The sequence below is a fragment of the Felis catus genome, chromosome C1 (assembly GCF_018350175.1).
Source record: "Felis catus isolate Fca126 chromosome C1, F.catus_Fca126_mat1.0, whole genome shotgun sequence".
NCBI classification, from domain to species: Eukaryota; Metazoa; Chordata; class Mammalia; order Carnivora; family Felidae; genus Felis; species Felis catus.
In genome coordinates, this window is record NC_058375.1 from 189,557,544 (window position 1) to 189,581,457 (window position 23,914).

General features: G+C 40.3%; 1 protein-coding gene across 10 annotated transcripts; it reads left to right on the plus strand.

The window, feature by feature from the left end:
• The first annotated feature begins 2,059 nt into the window (after window positions 1–2,059).
• On the plus strand, window positions 2,060–23,060 carry CTLA4 (cytotoxic T-lymphocyte associated protein 4). 10 transcript variants are annotated; one of them, XM_045033213.1, is made up of 8 exons: window positions 2,128–2,285; window positions 5,234–5,297; window positions 7,788–7,908; window positions 16,921–17,054; window positions 17,904–17,958; window positions 19,667–20,014; window positions 20,456–20,565; window positions 21,859–23,060. In XM_045033213.1, the coding sequence occupies exons 2-8, from the start codon at window positions 5,286–5,288 to the stop codon at window positions 21,961–21,963; spliced, it is 885 nt and encodes a 294-aa protein (XP_044889148.1). In that variant the 5' UTR covers window positions 2,128–2,285; window positions 5,234–5,285; the 3' UTR covers window positions 21,964–23,060.
• Window positions 23,061–23,914: the final 854 nt, after the last annotated feature.

The window sequence follows — 23,914 nt, forward strand, 5'->3', positions numbered from 1 at the left end:
GAAAAGAGGGTCGGAAACAGTTTGCATTCTCATGGGGTGGAAAATAATATTCACTTGCAATTTAGCCTCAGTTCTATGTTTTTCTCACCCTCTGATATGGTATAGTCTGAAGAGGCCTTGACTACCTGGGCATCCCACAAAACATCACACTGATTTATTTCATAGATGACATCATGATATCATGATGACATCATGACAGATTGAACAAGAGGTGACTAGTATGCAGGGCTTTGCTAAACCATGTATGCTCTAGTGGGTATGAAGATTCAGGGTCAGGCACTTCAGTGAAGATTTTAGGGGTCCAGTACTCAGGGGCATGCTGGAATAGCTCCTTGAAAGCGAAAGACAAATTGCTGTATCTTGTATTTTCTATCACATGAACACAAAAGAAAATGAAAAAAAGAAAGAAAGAAAGAAACAGCATTTGGTAGGACTCTTTGAGTTCTAGAGGCAACTCACCCCACATCTAGGGATATTGCTCTTACCCCTGTATCAGGGATATGGAAAGCTGCTAGCTTCGAGTGCAGTTCAGTGCAGAGAAGTATACTAGATCACATCTAGAATGTGGTGCAATCGGCCCTGCCACTTGTGTCATATCACTCAGGAGACCCTGTGGTGGAGAAGGGATCACTGGTGGAAAAAGATGCAGTATGGAGTTTATTCCACACTCTAGCAGGAGAACCATAATGCAGACCTCTGGGATTCTGAAGTAAGGCCATGGCATTTGCAGCATTACCTTTTGAAAAATAGAGAAACAGTTCTTGGCTTGTTACTGGACCCAAATAGACATAGGACAGTTTACCGTGGGACTCTAAGTGACTGTGCATCTGGAACGGCCAACAATGAGCAGGGTTCTACTAGAGCCACCAGATTATAAAGTCACATGGCCCCAAATCAGTCTATTACAAGATGGAAATGGTATATCTGGGATTGAGCCTAAGAAGAGCTGAAGGCCATGAGTAAGCTGCATGATCAGATGGCTCAGATCCCATGTCATCCACCACGTTCATACCAGTGCCTCTCTCCCAGCTTGTACCTATTGCCAAATGAGTTGCTTATGGGTGGCTCTGCTTGTACTTGCGTGCAAGCTGAATGTCGACAGTGGCTGCTTTATAGCTTCATTTAGTATGGCCCTGGAAGACAGTGGGGGGAAAGAATCTTTCCAGTGGACCGATCTGTGAGCTTTCCTTCATCTTGTTGAAAGTAAAGTGGCCTAAAGTGGGAATATGGATCCTGGGAGGTGGCCGATGGCCTGGACATCTGATAAAGGACTTAGAAAAAAAGGATTGGGAGATTGGAGAAAAGGAAGTCTGGGGTAGAGTCTTGAGGCTAAACATTTGGAAGTGGGCACAGAACACAAAACTTTTGTTTCATACATTAATGCCCATCAGAAAGCATTCACCATGGAAGAAGAGGCACTGAACAACTAAGAGGATACAATTATTTGGGCAGTTGACATTAGCCAGCCTTCATCATTGGTGGAAGAAATGGAGGCAACATATTCATCCAGTAGTATGGACTTCTTACCAGTGCAGATAGCTACTGCTATCTATGAATGTCCAAATTATTAGCAACACCATGCCTCCCATATGGCACTATTCCTTTAGAAGACCAACTGGCTACTTGGGGGCAAGTTGACCACATTGAAACTTTTCCATCCCAGACAGGCCAGTGGTTCATTCTCATAGGAACAGATACCTGTTCTTAGGAAGACTTGCTTTATCTGCCTGTAAAGCTTCCTATCAACACTACTATCCAGGGACTTCTAGCATGCCTGATCTACATGCAGAGTATTCATTCTGAATATCATGTGACCAGGGAATCCACTTCACATCGAAGGAGGTGTTGGAATGTACTCAGGTCCATTGGTTGTATCACATATTGTACCCAGACGCTGTCAGCCTCATAGACTGCGGTAATGTCCTTTGAAAGCAACAGAAGTGCCAGCTTGGAAAAAACACTCTGGGAGGATGGAGTGACTTCCTTTAGTATGCAATGCATTTACTAAGTCAGAGCCTCCTATTTGGGGCTGTGTACCCAGTAGAAAGGGAACATGAGTCAAAGAATGAAGGGGGGAAGAGGAAGTGAGCCCATTTACCACCACTCCCATTGACCCATTAGAAGATTTTGTGCTTTCGGTCTCTGCTACTGATGAGGAACACTTTCTTGCTAGAAGACACAGAAGGACTCCCCAAGAACTACAGATTATGGCTGCCATGAGGATGGCTCGGAGTCCTCTGTCCCAGGATCAGCAGGCAAAAAGAAGTTTCACCACACTGGTAGAGGTAATTGACAATGATCACAGGAGGAGATAAGGCTGCTTCTATACAATGGGACAGGGAGGATTACATGTGGCACACAGATGATCTACTTGGATGTTTCCTGGTACTCTTGACCTATTTTAACTATGAACAAACATGTGTAGCTACCCAGAACTGTGAAGGATATGATTTTCAAGGGCTCAGATAATCAGAAATGAAGGTTTGGGTCACATCAGGAGGTAACCTTTGCATAACCCACATCAGGGGCCACCTTTGTATAAATATCTGATGGTTCTTCCAGCTTTCCCCATCTCCCTCCCCATTTTCTTTCATAGATACTTCTCCTAATAAGACCTTTGCATGCTTAATCCCATTTTGGTAAAAAATGTCAATAGTTCTGAAGTTGAGAAACTTTGGCTTACAGAGATAATAACAGCAGGAGCTGAGTATCAATATTAGCTCAACTACTTTGTGATTCCCTGGAGATAGAACTCCTGAGGATTGGGCCAGATGGCAGATGCTGCACCAAGAAAAATGATATTTCTGAGAAGCAGTTGGACTAAGATTAACAGTATTCTGCTTCCAAGGGGTTTGGTCAGAAGTGACTTTCTCTGAGAAACCATGGTCTTAACAACCCTTGTCCACTCTGGCTTCCCTCCTTCCTTCCTCCCTTTCTTCTTTCGTTGTTTCATTCCTTAATCCCCATACCCCTTCTCTCTTCTCTTTCCTTTTCTCCCCTTCTCTCTTTTCTGGCCCCAGTGACTTTTTGTCTCTTGCCTTAATATTGTATAGTTAGTAAATGACAATGATTACTCAATAGTTCCATCATGAAAACACAATTCTCATGCAAGCAGTTTACAATGACTTTTAGTTTGAAATTTCTCATGGTTCGGTTTCGGATAAAAGGTGAATGTTCTTGGAAAGTTTGAACTTAATCAGAAAAGTTATTTTAGAATTATGATCTTAGGGTAATTGCTGGGCTTTTAGATCTGGAAATATTTTCTTACCAGTTATTGTCCACTGATTGCTAGGAGATTTGGGTTAATAAATTTATCACTTAATAATTTTTTCCTCCTCTTCAGTTCTTACGCATTTGCACATATTCAGTTTCACTTCTACGGTTAGCACTGCACCCCCCAATTAAAGCCGATTTTAGTCCAACGTCAGGTTCTAACTGGGTCAGGTTTGCTAAGAACCAAGCCCACTTTTGTCAATTCTTTTCATAAAATTGGTCTGGGTTTCAAGAACATAATGAAACCAGAATGTGGGGGAGTTTAGAATATAGTCTGGTCTCAATTCGTCTGCTCTTTGAAAACCACGGTCTGGTTTCAACCCAACTAAACTTGGATAGTTTAATTTAAAAAAAGTAGTGACTAGAAAATCCCATCAATCCATGGAGCACAATAGCACTCTTCTAAGGACAATAAACCCAGAAGAAAAGGAAGCATGGAAGTTTTCTTGTTAGGTTTGCCAATAAAGTGATAGATATTCTAAAATAATGTTTCAGAATTTATGAGCGATAGCCTCTTCAGAAAGTGATCTTAGGTATCCAATCAGCCCTATTTATGTCTCATATCTCTATATTGATCAGTTTTCTTCATCTGTGTTCCCAAATGTCTTGCCTCACCTGCAGGCCCTGTTTTTCCTAACTGAAGTTTTAAGGGTTTTAAAATTCTCAGTCCTTCACTGAATGAGGCTTGCATTAGTCACTATCCAAGACTTAGATCCAATGTAGTTCTGACCATGGGACTCTCACTTTGGAAAATGGCCACTGGGCTCCTGCCATACTCAGGTAAGGCTTAGATTTCCTCTAAGTCCCTTTGTCTGCATCTCAGAGGACTGAGTTTCTGCTTTGAGACTTTTGAGTGTCTTGCTCTGTCTTGCCCTTCCCCTGGGGCCAGAAACCCTGACCATCTTTGTATCTTGGGGCCTGGGGCTCATCAGTATGTGGACAGGCTTTCTGAATAAAGAAGTATCAGGCTCTATCTGCCTGGAGTCCTACTTTTTGTGCTCTACTCACTGTGTACAATCTCTTTTCCGTGGGCTCCAGTGCTGTTACTTAAATTGTGCCCTGTGAAGGTTTGGCATAACCCACCATCTAGTCCCCCAGGGGCCTGAAGTTCAGCTGCAGTTCTGCAGTAGTGATGGCTCATGAGAGAATCAGCCTTCCTCCCCATGTTACACTTGCTTTGTGTGGCCATGGAGTAGGGTCATGACTCCCACTCGAATCTAAGATGTTCATCCCTGTTCCAGTGCTGCCACCATTACTGAAAATGTTCTTGGTATTTGAAGGCCTGTATATAGCACAATCCTTCCAACATCTTCAAAGGTAACACTTATTTATATGAATAATAATTTGATATTCCCTCCCACCGACAACAATTTCCTCATTATCTGAGGGATGTGGGTGGTTAAAACACCAAGATATGACCATACAGTAATAAGACGCTGCATTTTTTTCCCCTCCATAAAAATGAGAATAATTCCAAAAGTGGCATCCCAGGGATTTTCTGAACAATGACAGTATCACTGGAAAAATATAAACTTCCAAGACGACATATTTGAAGGGCTGCAGTCATTTGAATTTGCAATTTTAGATAAAGCGACTGAACCTTTTATCACTGAAAGTTTTTGTTTTGTTTTGCTTTTTAACTATAATGAGTTGTGGGAAGCCAGTCAGCCTTACATTTCCTTGGAATCCTCTTTGTGACATAGTGGAGCATCGCCTTGAATGTAGGGCCCCAAGAAGAACTTCTCTTTCTCTTGCTTCCTTCTGCCAGGGAAGAGGCTGGCATGGTTAGGAGCCTTCAACTGCACTCCCATAGCACATCAAAAGATACTTTTAAGTAGGAATTCTGACATTATTCTGGCCAGATAATTTTAAAAATGCTTAGGGTTAGTTCTTGAATTTTCTGTCTTTGTATGCTAAGTATCGTGTCTAATTTATATCACTGAATATCCGATTCTGACAGATTTTCCCCATGACACCTGAAGTCCATGTTCAACTGAGAGTGATCTGTTTGAATGACCTGCATGGTATGTCTTGAATGATTTCTGTCAAGTTGGAAACCAAGGACATACACTTAGAGAATGCAAAGTCTACAGATGATATGAAGCCAGGCCTAACCATCTGCCTGTGAGGATCACTTTCTCTTTTTCACAAACAATCAGAGGGCAAGAGATGGACCTTAAAGTTCTGATTCCCATATTCAAGATCTCAGTATATTAGGGCCTGGATAACTTAGACTACTTCCTCTTCTAAAATTTACCGCACTAATGTCTTTCTCCTATACTGGTCACATAATCCATTTATTTGCATGTCCAATTAACCATATCCAACACATTACTTATATTTGGGAAAAGGAGTGTGTTTCTGAACGTATACGATGTTTTTCACGATGTTCTAGGAAAATTAACACAAGAAGTGCTTTCAGAGTATTGTGATGCCAATGCGGTCACAAAAGTAGAGAAGCTGATGCTACAATATGTTGTGCTGGTCAAATTGCTTCTTTGGTTGATATTTCAGAAACCAGAGTTCTTGTATAAACTCATCTTATATTTCAAATCTCTGCATGAATCTTCTTTCAATTTTTTCCCCCAAAATAGGAATGTTCAAGTTCTGATGAACGGGTATATACTTAGTGTTCTATAAACAATAAAGACTTTAATTTATATGGCTTGTAATATCTTATTTTTCTAGTCACAAATAATACATATACATTCAGAAAGATGGAAAATAGAGGTAAGATAAGAGAATAAAAATTCTATAATCACTGGTAGCATGTTGCTGTATATAATTCTGCATGTATTTTCACTTTATTTTTACAAAATGAATCATATTCTAAATACAGTTTTCTAACCTGCTTTTTCCATTTACATATCATGAAGGGAAAAATATGCTTTTAATTAAAAATTATTTAGGGCTGAAAGTTAGAGTTTCTTTCTAATTGAGCCTCCTCATTTTCACAGATGAGAAAATTAAACTAGTGAGATTATGTAATTAAAGTGATTTCCATTTAGGTAGCATTAGAACCACATCTATAATTCAAAACTCTTAAATCCCATGTCACCATTTTATGCATTTTACTCCTTATTCGCTACAACCAACCCTGAAACAATAAATCAGAGTTAGAGAGTGTGAGAAAATCATATCTTCCCCTGATATGTTTTAGCTGGGCTAAATGTTTGCTGGAAAACACAGTGGTAAAGGTCAATTGTCTCAGAATTTATTGAAAATATCTTATAGAAAACAATTTGTAGATTTTACTAATTAGTTTTCAATCTTTAAAGCTCCAAATTGAAATCTGAGTACTGGAACAACAGGGCTTGAAGCAGTCAATCTAGGTGACATCCCAAACTGCTGGAAGTCTATAAAAAATTATTGTCTAACCAGTGTCATAGAAATATGGCTAAATCTAAGTAAGAGTTTCCTGACTTTTAAGTTGGTGACTTAAAAAAAAAAAAAATTTATGCTGCAGCAATTTGAGTTAAAGACTTTTAAAACCGGTTCTATGAGTCTTATCAATCACAATCATTTTATTTGCTAAATTTAGTACTAGAATGACATTATCTGCACATTCTTTGTATAAAAACATCTAGCAGAGCATCTTTTTAGGGGCTTTGTGATTTCAAGAGGTTTTTGGAATTTTATGAAAGTTCCACCCACAATCAAAACCAGTGTTCTCTTATGGTTGATTAATTCTGTCAGATGGGTCGGAATTGATATTTCTTTGAATATATGCAAATTATCCTTCATTTAAAGTTTCTGCTTTGTCTTTTTTTTTCTCTGCTCCATTTGCTTCTCATTTCTCTTATTCTTTCTTCTCATTTTCCTCTTTACTTCCATTCTCTTAAATTAAAAAATCTTGTGGATTTCCCTTCCAGTTTATTTTTTTGATATAGGAGATATTGAAGTCCTTGAATATATTCAGATTTACAAAGGACATTCACTTACATAGACAGTTTATGATGCTAATTAAAAGAAGGCCTGCATATCTAGACAGAGTCAGAGGATTTGCAAGTAATTTGTTTTCTCAAATAAAAACAGTGGTTCTAAGTGATAAGAAAAAAAATTGCATTTGCTCAATATATTTATCACCACAAACTTGGTTCCTGAATTTGTCTTACAAATCAGGATAGTAAATTCCAGTAGCAAAGATTTAATTTTGAAAAATCGTAACTTCCTTTAACTTTCTTGTATCATCATGAATTAAAAATTTCTAACAACCTCATATGTTCTTCAGTCCACATTGTCTATCTTATCCAAAAGGTAAAATGCAGGGGATACAGTTGACTGATGTTTCTTGACCTGCTTATGTTTTGGGAGGACAGGAAACAAATGTTTGTGGTATATTCTACTTGTCAGTATTTTTTAACCAGATAACACAAATGACCAGAACTGCAAAGTTTGCATGTAGGGTAAGAACTGTATGTGATCAGAATGAACTCAAATAATGTTGAGAAATAACAAAAACGATAAGCAATGGATTCCTCGGGATTTTAAAGTCAGTGTCATTTCTGTAACAGGATTCTCTTAGATGGGCATGGAAGCTGGGCTCTATGTATGTGTCGGACAAAGACTGCAGACCCTGGGTTTTCATTTCAGTGCATTACTCTTACTGCCTTCAGCAGGCCCTGATGTGCTCAGGTAAGTGCAATTATTCAGTTTCCTGCTCATGGCTGAAGCTCTGGGACAGAGATTTTCCTCTTAGAGCATAATCCATGGTATGGGGCCTGCTAAGGAAAGCTGCTAAATGCAACCAGCTGCTCTCAAATTATATTCTCCTAAAACATGCTTGAATCATATAGTTCACTGAGCCAAAATTTCCTACATGGCCTCTCTCCATCTCATTTAGTTATTCCACAACTGAGTAACCTGTTAGAAAACTGTGCCCAGGGAAAGGCAAAGCCAAATGATCCATATCTCAGATTCTTGCTGGTTATGATTCAGTGTGATGTGTGGTCAGAATTGTAGATGATGAGGAAAAACAAGAACGTTTCTCCCTTGCCTCAGCCAGTTAATGATGCATTTACCAGTTCATTCTTTTTATACTTGGAGTGTAGTCAACTTGGCTATAGATTTTGTCTAGATTACATTCAGAGAAGAGCAAAACGTATGGTCAACACATATCGTAAGACCAGTGGTATGCTTTCTAAGATGGTTAATGCCAATTGAATCCATCATCATAACCATATTGTATATGTATATATGTGTGGTAAAGGACACATAAAATTACCATTTTAAACATTTAAAAGTATATAATTCAGTGATATTTAATACATTCATTATGTTGTGCAACCATCACCACTATCTAATTCCAGAATGTTTTCATCACCCCCAGAAGAAATCCTGTACCATCAAATAGCCACTTTCCATTCCCCCCTCCCCACAATACCTGGCAGCCAATGGTCTGCTTTCTGTCTCTAAGGACTTGCCTATTCTGGGTATTTCATTTAAATGGACCATACAATATGTGGCCTTTTGTGTCTGGCTTCTTTCACACAGCATGATGTTTTCAAGGTTTATCCGTATTCAAGCATGCATCAGTACTTCATTTCTTTTTATGGCTGTATAATATTCTATTGAGTGGATGTAGCACATTTTCTTTATCCATTTGTTAGTTGATGGTCACTTGGGTTTTTTCCATCTTTTGCCTGTTGTTTTTGGTATTGCTGTAAGACCATAATTTTCAATTTTTACTCAAAATCTGACTTGCTGATTTGTGTTTGTCGGTACCTAAAACCTATGAGGAAGTTTGTTGGGGCTGGGCTTCAAGTTGTAAACTTGCAGGAAATTAAAACCAGAAGTCATGTTAGTTTAAGAGGTCTTGGGAAGACGGTGGATGGTAGTGAAGGCCTAGTGAGAAGAGACTTTAAGTTAAGGACTTTGGGGCCTCATTTTGGTTCTGCCACCAATAGGCTATGCATGTAATTTAGGGTAGATCACTTCACCTCCCCGGGTCTTTCTTTCGTCCTCTGTAAAATGGGAGAGCAAAACTAACGTTTCTTCTAGGATTCAATGCCTGTAATAGGCTGTGCAAATACACTGTGCTCCTTATTATCTAATACACATTTCTCCACCATCATAGCTGCTAATGCTCACACTGCAAAGGAGCAAAGACACTCCTTTTCTATGCTTAAGGTGTGAACATAAAAGTTTCCTATGAACTGGAGGTGTGAAGGAGGTCATGGCCTGAAATCATTCAAATGCTACGATGGCAGCAGGGCTAGAAATAACACAGCTCAAAATGTGAAAACAGTGATTGCCTCTGTAACCAAGAAACTGAAATAAGTTCTTGAAGCTCAGATTATACAGGCCACAAATATCATTAGAGAAATGGATTCCATCAAATGTTTGGTACTTCCAATGTTACTCTTTGGAGAGAGCTTGTAACTCTTTGAGGTTGGGTGGTTATTCAGCATTAAAGACAATTTTCAGTCACACTCTGAGCTTGCACTAGGACAGAAAACATTAGTGACTTGTGACATTTCTGCTTTTGTAAAGTGGAAATAATCCTGGGTTATCTCAACTTGTTCCAAATGGGAATCGGGTGTACTCTGAGCTTATCATTCAGGTGGGGTGAGCTGGGGTGCATCATAGGTCAAATACAAGACTATTTACCCTTCCCTTTTTATTTTTTCTTTTTATTTCTTCTTGATGATAAAGAAATAAGATCTACATGCACAGGGATAAACCCTAAATGTGTGATATTGGGCAAGTCAATTAACTTTCAACATCAGTTCTCTGATCTGTAAAATAAAGAGGTTACCTATTTTGAAAATGTCTATTCCTGGCTATTGATAAAGTCCCTCACCCAAATTATTCATGGTTGGCCATGTTGCAACAGGGGTGAAGGATTAAGACTAAAACCCTATCCAAATTTAATCTTATTTTTAGGTGTGAGAAGTTAAGGAGATTGAGGGAAAATCAGAGATGATAATGGCTAAATCAGAAATATAATAAGAGACCATTATATATAAATGGAGATAAGATATTCAAAAAGGTTTAATCATGTAAAGTAAGGAGCTTAGGCAATTGGAACGTAGATTCTTCCTACAAACGACTTTGTCATTTATTCATTCAAAAATATTTGTTTTCATCTCTACGTAAGTGGAGCTCTGACAGATAGGTTTAACCTTCAACTGAAGTGGTTTCAGCATTTCATTTTGTCATTAAGATCAGCAAATAAAACTTAGCTTCCCTGACAACCCTTTTCACTTTACCCTCAGCAAGGTGACAATGTAGACTGAAAGGACAGCAGTAATCTATTCTATTTCCCCACAAAGGGGCTGTCAGAAGGTCCACAGCTCAGAAGCATCCATTTTTACCTGACTTTATGATGTAGATTACAGCTCCCTAGGGACTGAAAATTAATCTACCACATTTATTTAAGTGAGTTCTTGCCCAGCCCATATTTTCACCCTTTAATGGTAATGAAGCTAAAATTTCTTTCCAGTCACTTTGCATATCGTTTCCTTTCTCTTAGCTCTCTTTCGAAGTGAGATGATTGATAGGTCCTTCTTTAGCAATCACTTGAGTAGATGATTTTCTTTTTCCTTTGAAGTCAATTTTGAAAGGAGTTGTACTGTGATGAGCTAATTAGCACAAAAACAGAGTATATAACCTTAATTAGGCATGATAATAGGCTCAACGTAATGGGATGTCCTGAAACTGCAGGCTATGCAAATATTAGACTTTTCATTCCTCCCATTACATCTGAAACCATCAAGCAAAGGATGTTTTGCAGTATGTACCGCAGTCAATGCCAGGTGCACATCTTTCAACAAAAGGTTGGTTTGGGGGTAAGCTAGTTGGGGAAAGGATAATAGGAGGAGGGTTAGGGAAAAAAAAGCTTAATAAAACTGAAAAGTCCAATTAATCTCAGAATGAGCTTTATAAATTCAGAGGAGTTTTATAATTAAGTAAAATAATGCAGTTACCCTACCCAAACTATATCTCATCTGGAATTCTGAAGACACCCACTGTAGGCATCACTTGAAATTATGCAAATCTTGAGAGATCTTTCAAATCCAGTAACCACTAAGAGTACTACAAAACCAGTCTGGGGTTTACTCAAACTAGTAGGATACAGGAAGATAGTGAGGAAATGAAATCACAGTGAATCCCCGAGCCCTAATTTTAGCCAATTATTTTCATTTCCTCTACCACCAACCTTTTTTGTTGTTGTTGTTGGAGAGGTAAAAGTAAATAACAAAACCGACTTTCCCCTTTCTACCCTGAAATGAAAATATCCAAGGATGTAGTACCCCCAGACATTTGAGTATTCAAGCACTGAATAACTGAGAGCTTACAATATCCTTAGGTTATGTCTAATGTGAGTTATAATAAGCTATTTGGTTTCAGATACTGATGGGAACACCGATAGCAGAAATTTAGTAAGTATGTGAGTATTAGAATAGTCAGTCCCTGGTTTAAGTCTGATGTACCACTCATTCATCAGAGATGATAATGAAAGGGTTTATATAACAGCTGAAGTTTGTAACCCATAGTTTTCTCCGTATTTAACATATAAGCTAACATTTACTGAGCACATACTATAGTCTAGGCAGAGTTTTCAACATTTTATTGGCATAGTCTCACTGAATCATCACAATAACCCTATAAGATAGCTACCATAATTAGCTATATTTATTTTACAGATGAGGAAGCTCAGGATCAAAGAAGTTCAAAAACTGTACCTAAGATCACACATCATGCAGTAGAGTTAGGATTTAAACTCCAGTGGTACTCTTTACCACTGTGCTGGGCTTGTTAGTATCTGTCAGTCCCCTGACTGAATCCTTACTTACTAGCCCTTTTCCCAGAGCTGGAAATGAGATGCCAGAAACATAAAATGGGTTGAGACCTAAATTGAAATGCAGAAATTCTCTATCACCTATTATGTCCAAAGGAGGCCCTAGTTAGATGCTAGGGTGAATGGGTGAGTGCCGTGGAAATAGAATTTGATATAGGTGAGATAGAAGAATTGCACAGAATTGACTGTAATAAATGTGTTATTATTGTACATGAGATAATGGGAAAAAGTAAGTACTGGATGGGAATGAGACCAGAATTTAAATCCAGTTTTTGCTGCTTATCAGCTGTGGGACTAAATCAACCAGGGACTCTACAGCAAACAGGTGGTTCAAATGAGAGATTCAGCAAAAGGACTATTTTAAGAGGTATTAGGAGGGTCAGGAATAGAAGATGTTAATGCACACAGATGCTAGCAACCCTGGAAGGTGGTCCACTCCCAATACTGAAAGGACCGGGGGAAGAAATAGTGAGAATTGTCTCATAGAAGGGGCAGGTGGTACTCAACAAAAGCTGTAGCTGTGCAGAGCTACTGTTATTGCCGGAGATAAGGTCCTGAATCTGGGAGAGAGAAGAAATATCCTGATCTCTGCCCTCCTTCCTTTGGATCTTCTTCAGGTGCTTCCCGTCTGCTGGTCCCTCCCAGAAGCCAATCTGCCAGGGCACCCAGTTGTCCCTGTGGGTCTGCCTCCCAGGTGGAAAATGGATGTAAGGAAGGGGGGTGGAGAATAACCTTGGGCAAGTCACTTCCTTTCTCTAAATTTCAGTCTGCTTATCTGTGGTATAGTGCCTTCCATAGTAATAGTGGTTCTACAATTTTTGCGTTCAGCTTTTTATTTTGAAAAACTTCAGTCTTGCAAAGAATTTTTAAGAATGTATCATGAACACACAGATATACTCTTCACTTAGCTTCACCAATTGTTAATATTTTGTCTCTGTTGTTTTTTTCTTTTTCTCTCTGGGCTAACACAAACATACACCCGTATTTTTGTTGAGCCATTTGAGGGTTATTTACTGACATCCTGAGACTTTATCCCTGAATGCTTAAGCAAACATCATATAAAAACAGAATGTTTCCCTACAAAACCCCAGTTAAATGATCACACTCAGCAAATTTAACATTAATACAATCCTATTGTCAAATATAGTCTAAATTCAAATTTCCCCAAGTGTCTCTATAATGTGCTATATTTGAAGAAGCAAAGGCCCATTTTGAAGGCCAGTTGTTTTGCAGAATGATCCCAATATGGATTTGCCTAATTGTTTTTTCACGATTAGATTCAATTTAACCCATTTTGGCAATACTACTACAGATGTGTCGTGTTCTTCTCAGTGCGTTATATCTGGAGTCACATGATGTCAAAATGTCTCATCATGGGTGATCTTTAGTTTGATCACTTGGTTAAAGCAGTATCTGCTAGATTTATCCATTATCTTTTCCCCTTTGTAATTATCAAATAATCTATGGGATGATACATGGGAAAAGAATATATCTTTTTCACCAACATTCTTTTTATCTAGTGTTTTTCAAAACAATCGAATTTTCTTGCTATTGCAGAAATAGTTTCATGAAAGTATAATTAGGGAACCTGGTAAGCTTCTTTGAGAGTTCCTATTACAACCTTCAAGTCTTCTTATATTAAACTGTTTTCACTCCTTTATCTATTCATTTAACAAATGTTTATAGAGCGTTCACCTGAAACCTTGCCTGTAAAATTTTCATCAGTGGCTTCATGGCTGCCTAAACTAATGTCTTAACTCAGACCATTCTCCTGTGCTCCAGACCATATTAGCAATCGTTTTGGAGTCTTTCCCCCTTACGTTCTGTAGATAAACTCAATGTACCCAAATGGAACTCATCATCTTCATTTCCTGATCTGCTTATGTTCCCTATTCCCGGAAATTGTACCTCTGTTTTCTCAATGAGCTTTCTTGAATGTCTAGATACCATAGTAGTTCTTTTATACATGCTATATGCATTATCTCATTTAATCCTTACAACAGCCTTGAGTTGTAGTCACTGTTTTCTGGAAGACATTGGGCTCTGAGCCCCAGATCAACAGCTAGCAAGTCTTCATACTAGGATTCAAATCTAGTTCTCTTGGACATTAAAACCTTTTCTTTAGTGCAGTGATTAACAGCATTTCCCACTGCAGATCCTGGCACTATGGGGGATTGGATAAATTCGAGCCTCAGTGCCTTGGTTTTATCTTTTATAAATTGAGAAAACCTATGATCCCTGCCTTGTTTTGAGACTTGAATGAGATAAAATTGACAAACATTTGAACTGTCACAGTACGACAGTACCTCTTAAGCCATAAATTTGGTGTTCTCTATGCATTCACTGCCTTTGGAATAGTCCTCTTAGGAACCTGTCACCACTGCTGTCACTGCCTCACTTTACACCAGGAATCGGCAAACCACGGTCTGCAGGCCAAATCCAGCCTCCACCTGTTTTTGTAAATAATGTTCTATTTTTTTTAAATTAGGGTATAATTGATATTGTGAATAATGTTTTATTGGAACATAGCCATGCCCTTTCATTTATGTATTTTCTGTGGCTATTTTCACCCTATAACAGTGGAGTTGAGTAGTGGCAACAGGAACCATATGACTTGCAAAGCCTAATATATTTACTGTCAGTCTTTTTACAGAAGAAGTTTGTCAATTCCTGGTTGCCTGGGGTATCGCAATAGCCTCCTTCTTGGTCTTCCTGGTTACATCTTACTTCTTCTTGAACTTATCCTCCCCATCCTTTCTCCCGTGCAAGCGGGAATTCCCCTAAAATGTGAACTCAGCTATGCCAATTTGCTCCTTTTTGGTGCATTCGCCCTCAGGGCTAAGAGCATCAGCTTCCACCTACTGTGGATTCCCATACTTGTCTTGTCCTCTGGCCATAATGAGTGCTTTATGCCCTTTCCAATCTTGGCACATATTGTTCTTTTTGTTTCAATACCCAGCCCTTGCTCTTGTCCTCAATAATAAGCTCAGGTTTTACTTTCTGTGAGAAGCCCTTCCTGACTTCCACAGGCTGAACCAACGGCTTCTGCTCCTCTATGGCTGTGCAAGATACTTCAATTCCAGCATTTCTCTATTCTGTCATGATCATGGGTGTAACTATCTCCCACTCCTTCTGCTGTGTCTCCTCTCAAGGGCAGGAACATACAGTTTTCACTTTTGTATCTTCAGTGACCTATCTGGGATCTGGCCCCTAGTAAAAGCCCATTAGGTTGCTCTTGCCTGTTGGCATCTCAGCTGGGTTGGAAGGCTTATATAAGGTGGTAGGGGAGTACAGAAAAAGGCCTCAGGAGAGGCTGTCATGTTGGTTAACTCCTGGATGATGAGAAGGATTAGATATTGGGAGAAAATAGGCATTGGAACCGCATAAAGTTGATGAGACCCAAAAGAGGTGTTTTGGAGAAAGGACAAACGGAAGAAGGGGTCATGTGTGGGAATGCTGGAAGACAGGCTCACAGAGGCATTAGGTCCATATTCTATAAAGCCTCCTCTGCTGTGCTGAGCTGTATGGACAATGGGAAACCGTGAAGGGCTGGAATAGGCAAACATCATATTCATGCTGTAACTGTCTGTTTGCATGTCAATCTCCTAGAAGTCCCTTAAGGCATTAATTGTGTTTTGTCTGGTCCCCATTCAATCTAAGTGCACATACCATATAACTGGCATAGGTTTTCAATAAATGTCTCTTTTGTTATTGAAGTATATGAAAACTCATCAGTTTTAAGGTAGGTGGCCCCAATGTTTAGTATTCTCTTATAGGATGAACACTTGTACTGTTTACAGCTTTCATACATTTAGGAACTTCAGTCATATTTAACCTTAGTTCTTGGATTTTATACTTGAAAAATTCTTTTTTTTTAAATTTTTTCAACGTTTTTTATTTATTTTTGGGACAGAGAGAGACAGAGCATGAACAGGGGAGGGGCAGAGAGAGAGGGAGACACAGAATCGGAAACAGGCTCCAGGCTCCGAGCCATCAGCCCAGAGCCTGACGCGGGGCTCGAACTCACGGACCGCGAGATCGTGACCTGGCTGAAGTCGGACGCTTAACCGACTGCGCCCCCCAGGCGCCCCGAAAAATTCTCTTTAGAAAAAAAATGTCCATCTTCTTATGGAAGAATCTCTTGGATCATTTTGGCTGATGTTTGCTGGAATGTCTCCAACTCTATTTTGTCTTTGTTAAGGCTTTCAAGAGTACCTGAATTCTTTCCTAATTTGCAAACCAGAAGCAAAATTATTCATTTCTTGTGATTTTGGTATTTTCTCTCAACAAAATGCTCAATGGAGCTTGGAGAAATAAACTCTTATTTGTAAACTTGCCAGAGGTGGTGAATACAGAGCTTTTATTAATAATGTCTACAGACTACTGCTGTCATTGGGTCAAGGGCTCAGAACCAGCAGCTTCATAGTTTTGGAGATCTGAATGAAGTGAATTGGGTGGTAAAAGATGCCTAGATAATTGGACATAATTGGGACTTAGGGAGACTCCTGCACTCCAGGAAATTCTCCAAGTCTCCACTTATCCTCAAAGTGAGCAAGAAGCTTCAGTTTCAAATTGAGTGCATTTTCCATCCATGGATTGGCTTGTTTTGTTCAGTTTTACTTTGAGTGTTTGAGGTTATCTTTTCGACGTAACAGCTAAACCCACGACTTCCTTTCTCGTAAAACCAAAACAAAAAGGCTTTCTATTCAGGTGCCTCTTGTGTGTGCACATGTATAGTACATACCTGGGATCAAAGCCAACTATATAAAGTCCTTGATTCTGTGTGGGTTCAAACACATTTCAAAGCTTCAGGATCCTGAAAGGTTTCACTCTGCTTCCTGAAGACCTGAACACTGCTCCCATAAAGCCATGGCTTGCTTTGGATTCCGGAGGCATGGGGCTCAGCTGGACCTGGCTTCTAGGACCTGGCCCTGCACTGCTCTGTTTTCTCTTCTCTTTATCCCCGTCTTCTCCAAAGGTGAGTGAGGCTTTTGGAGCATGAAGGTGGAGGAGGTGTTTCTCCCACCTGGGTTTCATTTCTTTCAGCAGTCAAGGGCAGTGATTTATAACAAAGCCAGAAGCTAAAGGTAAAACTCCAAACTCCTGGCTTGGATAACTCTGTATTCCAAGACAGCAAAGGGGACAGCTGGCAGCAGCAAATGAGCAGAGATACAGCTCATAGCAGAGTCCCAGGCACTGACTAGGAGCTTAACAGATACATCTGAGTTGGTTTGGGAGACAAGCAATTTCATACACTTCTGTATGATTGGAAGAAATTACTGTAAAGTTAAGTGAGTTAAGAGGAAAGATCTCCACAGTCCTTAATATATTTGAGCTTGGAATCAGGGTGAGCTCAAGATTTCCCTTTTTCAAAAACATTGATTTAAGCAAAACATATCAAGTTTCTTTCCTACCTGATTTGAGATTTTAAGATCCTCGAGCTCACTTTTATAAATGAATCGGCTTATTTAAAATTTAAGCCTTCTTTACTCAATTCAAAGTCTTAAGGTCTTCAGTCAATTCTATAAACTAGTTAGCTAATTATTTAAAAAATGAAAGCAGTTTGAAACCATCACACACACACACACACACACACACACACACACACACACACAGAGAGAAAGAAAGAAATAAAAGGAAGAAGAGAAGAAAGAACACCATCAGTCTGTTTAGCCTAAGATACTTAATTGCCACCTGACCTATCTGTGGATTTCAGATGCAGATTCCCCAGTTTTCAGATGAAATAAAGCTCTTTACAGGTTGATTCTAGGTTTGCTACATATAAAATGATGAGCATTCTCACTGAATTTCAACCTTCTCTCTCTAGACCATATCAGTTAAGAAACCATGTGGTTTGTACGATATATCTTGGATGCTCAAAGGTATTCCATAATTAAATTATTACCAATAATATTATAAGAAATATTTATATACATTTTCTTATTCTACATGTTTTGAACATGTAAAGATTAAATACTCTTAGAAGTAATTACCTTTACCTTGTAGAAAATTTATCTCCACCTGTTACTGAGATTCTCCCGCTGAAAAATCGAGTGTGACCAGATTTACTGGTGATAATTGGGAATTTGCCTGGGGGTTGGGGGGAGGGCAGGAAACTTGGTCTTTAGGCTTAGCATCAATACAACAAAGATTATTGGGTGCTCATATGGGCAGATTATAATGGCCGCTCCTAGGAGTTATAAGCCAAAGGCGGAAGCTGCAAATTAGTGCGCAAAAAAACTTTAATACGGGATAGAACTTGATTAAATACTGTGACGGATTTATAACAGTGCAAAAGATGCTCAGAGGATGCTCAGGGGATGCTCTGATAGACTGAGATGAGGGTTGGGGAAGAAGACTGTTATCTAGCCAGCCAGGGCTGCTGGATTAATTCTGGCAAGGGCTGCTACCATGTTGTTCTCTCTTGTGAGGACAGACGTTGTCCAGTTCAGGTACTTGGGAGAAAGGACTAGTGATAGAGCGATTTCTATAGAGTCATTTATACATAGGAAGAGGTGTCCTGGAAACTCAGACTGGAGTGATAGGTTGGGATTAGATCATAGAGGACATAAATGCCACTTATTTCATTTGTTTTTGCAGTCAATGGTATGCAAGGCATCAAAGTGTTTGAGCAGAATTAATTAGAGGCATGGTTCATCCCAGTGTTGAGTGTCACTTGTATGATCGACTGGAGAGGGGCTGAGTTAGTTGCAGGAAGGTAGTTTGACATGAAGCTAAAGTTTTTTTAGATGATGCAAGCCTTTTTGAATGGAGAGCTGGCTTCCTTTATCCTGTAGAAGCCAGAGGGAGAAAGAACAAAGGAGCACGGGAGTGTTCAAGTGGAGGAGAGAGTGGCGGAAGAGGTGGTGGTGGCGGCAGGGGAAGCCCACAGAAGTTAATAGCAGGGTTGCCTCAACCTAGAGAGGAAACGACCCGGTGCCCTCTGCTCTGTGGCTTCCTTCATCTAGCAGCGTCCCTCCTTCTGATAATAATGCTAGGAAAGGTGACGTCCGGTGCAGTGACCTGGGGCTCAGCCTCTCTGGCCAGGTAAATATAGGCAGAGGTTTGTGACGTATGCATTGAGAGGTAAGGTGAAATTCTGTACCTCAACCTCCAAAATTTCCCCTACTGCTCATTAAAGTTCCTGTAGTTCTGTGATAACCATAGAATGTCAGAGGTGGAAGGCACTCTGTTCTCATCTGACCTAATCCTCTCTTAGTACATGTGAAGGAAAATGAAGGCTACAGGGGAGGCATGACTCATCCCAAATCAAGTATATTTCATGGTAGGGCCTGGCCTTCAGTTTGTCACATCAGTGTTCTTCCTGCTACAACCAACTGCCTTCAAGAAACTCTGTTCTGTAAGGAAACACCTTCATGGAGATGGGCTGGAAGTCAGCTGAGTGATGGAGGGGATGGATGGGGAGAGAAGGGAAGGGATGAAGAGTATTGGCTGAAGGGAGGGAAGGACTGGAAGGTGAAGCTGGAGAGTGTCTATCAAAGATCCACTTCCCTCAGCCAGAGATTTTGCCTGAGCCTGGTCGCGGGTGAGCAGGAGTTCACTGAGTTCCCTCTAATTTTCCCTTGTTAGGGATGCATGTGGCCCAGCCTGCAGTGGTGCTGGCCAGCAGCCGAGGTGTCGCCAGCTTCGTGTGTGAATATGGGTCTTCAGGCAATGCCGCCGAAGTCCGAGTGACTGTGCTGAGGCAGACTGGCAGCCAGATGACTGAAGTCTGTGCTGCGACATACACAGTGGAGAATGAGTTGGCCTTCCTAGATGATTCCACCTGCACTGGCATCTCCAGCGGAAACAAAGTGAACCTCACCATCCAAGGGTTGAGGGCCATGGACACGGGACTCTACATCTGCAAGGTGGAGCTCATGTACCCACCACCCTACTATGCAGGCATGGGCAATGGAACCCAGATTTATGTCATCGGTGAGCAAAACCTTATCACTAAGCTTACACCTTTTGCATTGCTGTCTTCTTTGCATGAAAACAGTTTTGTTCCTCAACTTCAGATGGTTCATTTTTAGGATTATGGAAATTCTCCTTAAGAGTTCTTTGGCATACTGCATGGGAGTCTGGTTAATGGGTGGTGACCCAAACAGCGTTCTGACTAAATCTAAAATGGGTTGGGGATAGTGTTTTTTTCTACTGGAGGTTGGGGCACTTACTCTGGAGTGATAAGCACTGTGAAATTTGACTTTGGGCCTTTGATAGGACATTCCTGTAGAAGTGGCCCCCAGCAGTCAGACTTACTTAGGGGTGGACACCAAGGTCTGGAAGCTCTTTTTTTCACTAATGGGGGGGGGGGGGAGTAGGGCCCTTAAGTTTAAAGAGAGTCTCAAGGAAGCTGTGCTTTGTCTTCTGTTGCAGATCCTGAACCTTGCCCAGATTCTGACTTCCTCCTCTGGATCCTCGCAGCAGTCAGTTCAGGATTGTTTTTTTATAGCTTCCTTATCACAGCTGTTTCTTTGAGCAAAATGGTGAGTGCAATGCTGACAACACAACACTTCTGGTGGGGATGCCTCCAGTGATAGCAACTGACCGAATGATGCTGTTGAGTTCAGTTTTCTGGAGATGAAGCAATAAATGCAGAACAGTGGTAAAGGAAGGGCAGTGGTAAAGAACACGCTAGAACCCTTGGCATTGGCCTTTGAGGTTTCGGGATGACTAACATTTTAGATGAGTGTGTTTGACATTGAATGTTTGTGTGCTTCTGAACAGGGTTTCAGTTTGAGTAACCATTTGAACAACACGGGGCAGCTGTTTTGCACTTTATCTTCAAGACAATTGTACTTAAAAACCCTGAAATGTAAGATTAAGTTGGACAAAATGCTGCTATAGAAGACCACTGGATGGATTTTAGTCTCCCCCTTCATGTCACTCCACTTCACCTGGAAGCCATCCCTTGGTGCCACCCTGCTTGTGCCTTCCTTGTCCAAGCTGTAGCTGTCCACCCAATACCTGTCCAGGGCTCCCTGTTATCCAGTCTGCTCAAATGGAGAGTCTTGCCCTCCCCTCTAGCCCAGTGAATGAGAATACAAGGTTTTATTTATTGCAGTGTTGGTGGAAGAGATGGAAATATGGAATCAGGCCTCCTATCGGGATTTCTTTTTGGTGGTTCCTTTCATCTACCTCTGTCTATGGCTTGCTTTTGTCAACACAAACTTCTTCCCTGCTTCTCTTTCTCTCCCTGGCTTCGTGTCTTCCCCTCCCTCTCCTTCTCTCCCTCCCCTTGCCCCTCACTGGATTCCGAGATCCTCTACTCAACCTGTTCAATTGCTGTAGATTCTTCTTACCTCATTTTCTAGAAACTGCCACATGGACACAGAATCTCAATTTACGGAGGTGATAAAAAATGGGCACTAATGTGGGCAAAAAGTTATAAAGAGTATATGAGGAGTGGATATGAGAAATACAGCTCTTGAACAGAGTAACTGAAGTTTATTATCTTATCAAGCTCCTCCCCTCACAGATAAGATGTGGTCGATCACCATAGGCATTTTGGGTGTCCTTTTTAAAGCTTTCTCAAAGTCTCTTACTCCTCTCTTGCAGTCAGGGAAAATGATTGCCATTTTACATCAATAGCACAGAGTTATTTACCTAAAGTGAGTTGTAATAGCTGAATCAAGAAAATCTTCTGGGGCTTATAATTATGTAGTGAACATTCATTTTTCAACAGGGTAGGGATCCAGTATTTGGTGAGTCCTATTATGTCTAGAAATGGCTTCTGTATTTCTCAATAATAATTACTGTTTCTTTTTTGCATTTGGCAGCTAAAGAAAAGAAGCCCTCTTACTACAGGGGTCTATGTGAAAATGCCCCCAACAGAGCCAGAATGTGAAAAGCAATTTCAGCCTTATTTTATTCCCATCAATTGACACACCGTTATGAAGAAGGAAGAACACTGTCCAATTTCTAAGAGCTGAGGCAATTCTAACTTTTTGCTATCCAGCTATGTTGCTTATTTGTGTATTTTGGGGGGGGATTCATCTCTCTTTAATATAAAGCTGGATGCAAAATCCAGATGAAGTGTACTACAATTTGAAGCAAAGGTGCAGGAAAACAGAGCCAGGATGTTTCTGTCACATCAGATCCAATTTTAGTAAAAGCATCACTCGGGAGCAATATAGGAATGCAGTCTTACGTTGTAGGTGAAGGATATGGTTAGGGGGTGGTGCTGTCCAAAGAATACAAAGGAAGAGAGTTAGGGAGAGGATGATATTGTACACACTTTGTATTTACACATGAGAAGTTTATAGCTGAAGTGATGTTTTCAAGTTAAAGTTTTGTGCTGTTATTTTTCTTAAATGTGGAATTACATGAAGACTTTAAAAATACTCACGTGGCTATATTTTAGCCAGTGATTCCAAAGGTTGTATTGTACCAATATGTATTTTTTTTTATTTGATAGTATTGTGCATGGGGACCACATGTGCTTTTGTGTATTTGCTGATGGTTTTAATATAAACACTATATGGCAGTGTCTTCCCACCATGGGTTCAGGGGAAGTTTTATGGAGGGGCTCAGGACACTAATACACCAGGTAGAACACAAAGTCACTTGGTAACTGGCTTGGAAACTGGCTGAGGTCATAACTGATTCTTATAGACACGTTGAGCTGAATTGGTGTTGACATGTGATTTGGGCTTTTATGTTAGCTCCTTTCAAAGGTTTGCAAGGGAGTCCAGACTGGTGTATCTGATGTAATTCAATAGAACACCAACCTCAAGAAAATGGCTCACTCCAGGGGTCTTGTAGGTATGAACTTCAAGGAAGCTCTAGTTTCACAAGGGCCCCAATTCCTAACACATGGTTCATGCCATGGACAGAAAAAAGCAGCCGGTGGCAGAACGGGGTGATGAAAGTTTCTAAAAACTAACACTGTTGGTGTTTTTTAACTCATTATTTTCCATGAAAATGCAACAACATGTATAATATTTTTAATTAAATAAAAATCTGTGGTGGTCATTTTCCAGAGAGTTGTCTTTATCTTCCTTATATTTGAATATTGTGTTTCGGGGTTTTTTTAATGTTTTTATTTTTGAGAGAGAGAGAGAGAGAGAGAGAGAGCGCGCGCAAGCATGAGCATGGGAGGGGCAGAGAGAGAGGGAGACATAGAATCTGAAGCAGGCTCCAGGCTCTGAGCCGTCAGCACAGAGCTCGACGTGGGGCTGGAACTCACGAACTGTGAGATCATGACCAGAGCCGAAGTCAGACGCTCAACAAACGGAGCCACCCAGATGCCCTGTTTGAGTTTGTTTTTAATTGATCCATTCAGCTGTCAGTGAAGTCTCCATTATTAGGAATATTGGGAACCAATTGATAAAAAGGCAAATAATGCTTCATGAGTCAGCTGTCCATCAGCCATTATCTGCAAGCCATTTTTGGAAGGAACTCCTCCTCTGTCCGTTTGGTTTCTTTACAACTATTTGAGATACAAAGGGGTTAGTGCAGATACAGCAGCGTTTATAAGTCACACAGCATTCTCTTTAGCATAAGTTCTCCATCTCCCCTTTCTTGCCCACGCACGACTTCCTCAGCGTGGCTCCTACGGTTGCCATGGCAACTCCTCTGTTGTCTATTGTGTTCCTCGCAGCCATTTTGATCTGCTTCCAAAGTAAATGGAGCTTTTTCTTGTGGCTTCCAAATGGACTATTTCACAAATGTGGGGAAAACATACCTGTGGTCCCGTGTTTTGCTATCAGCTGGCAGACGGGGGCCTGACCCACTGAGCACTCTGTGATTCTTGGTTAACCAATATGTGGCCTCAGTCTGTTTGGTTTCCTCTCAAGGTTTCTTATTCTTGACCTCTATATCCTGTTATTGTCT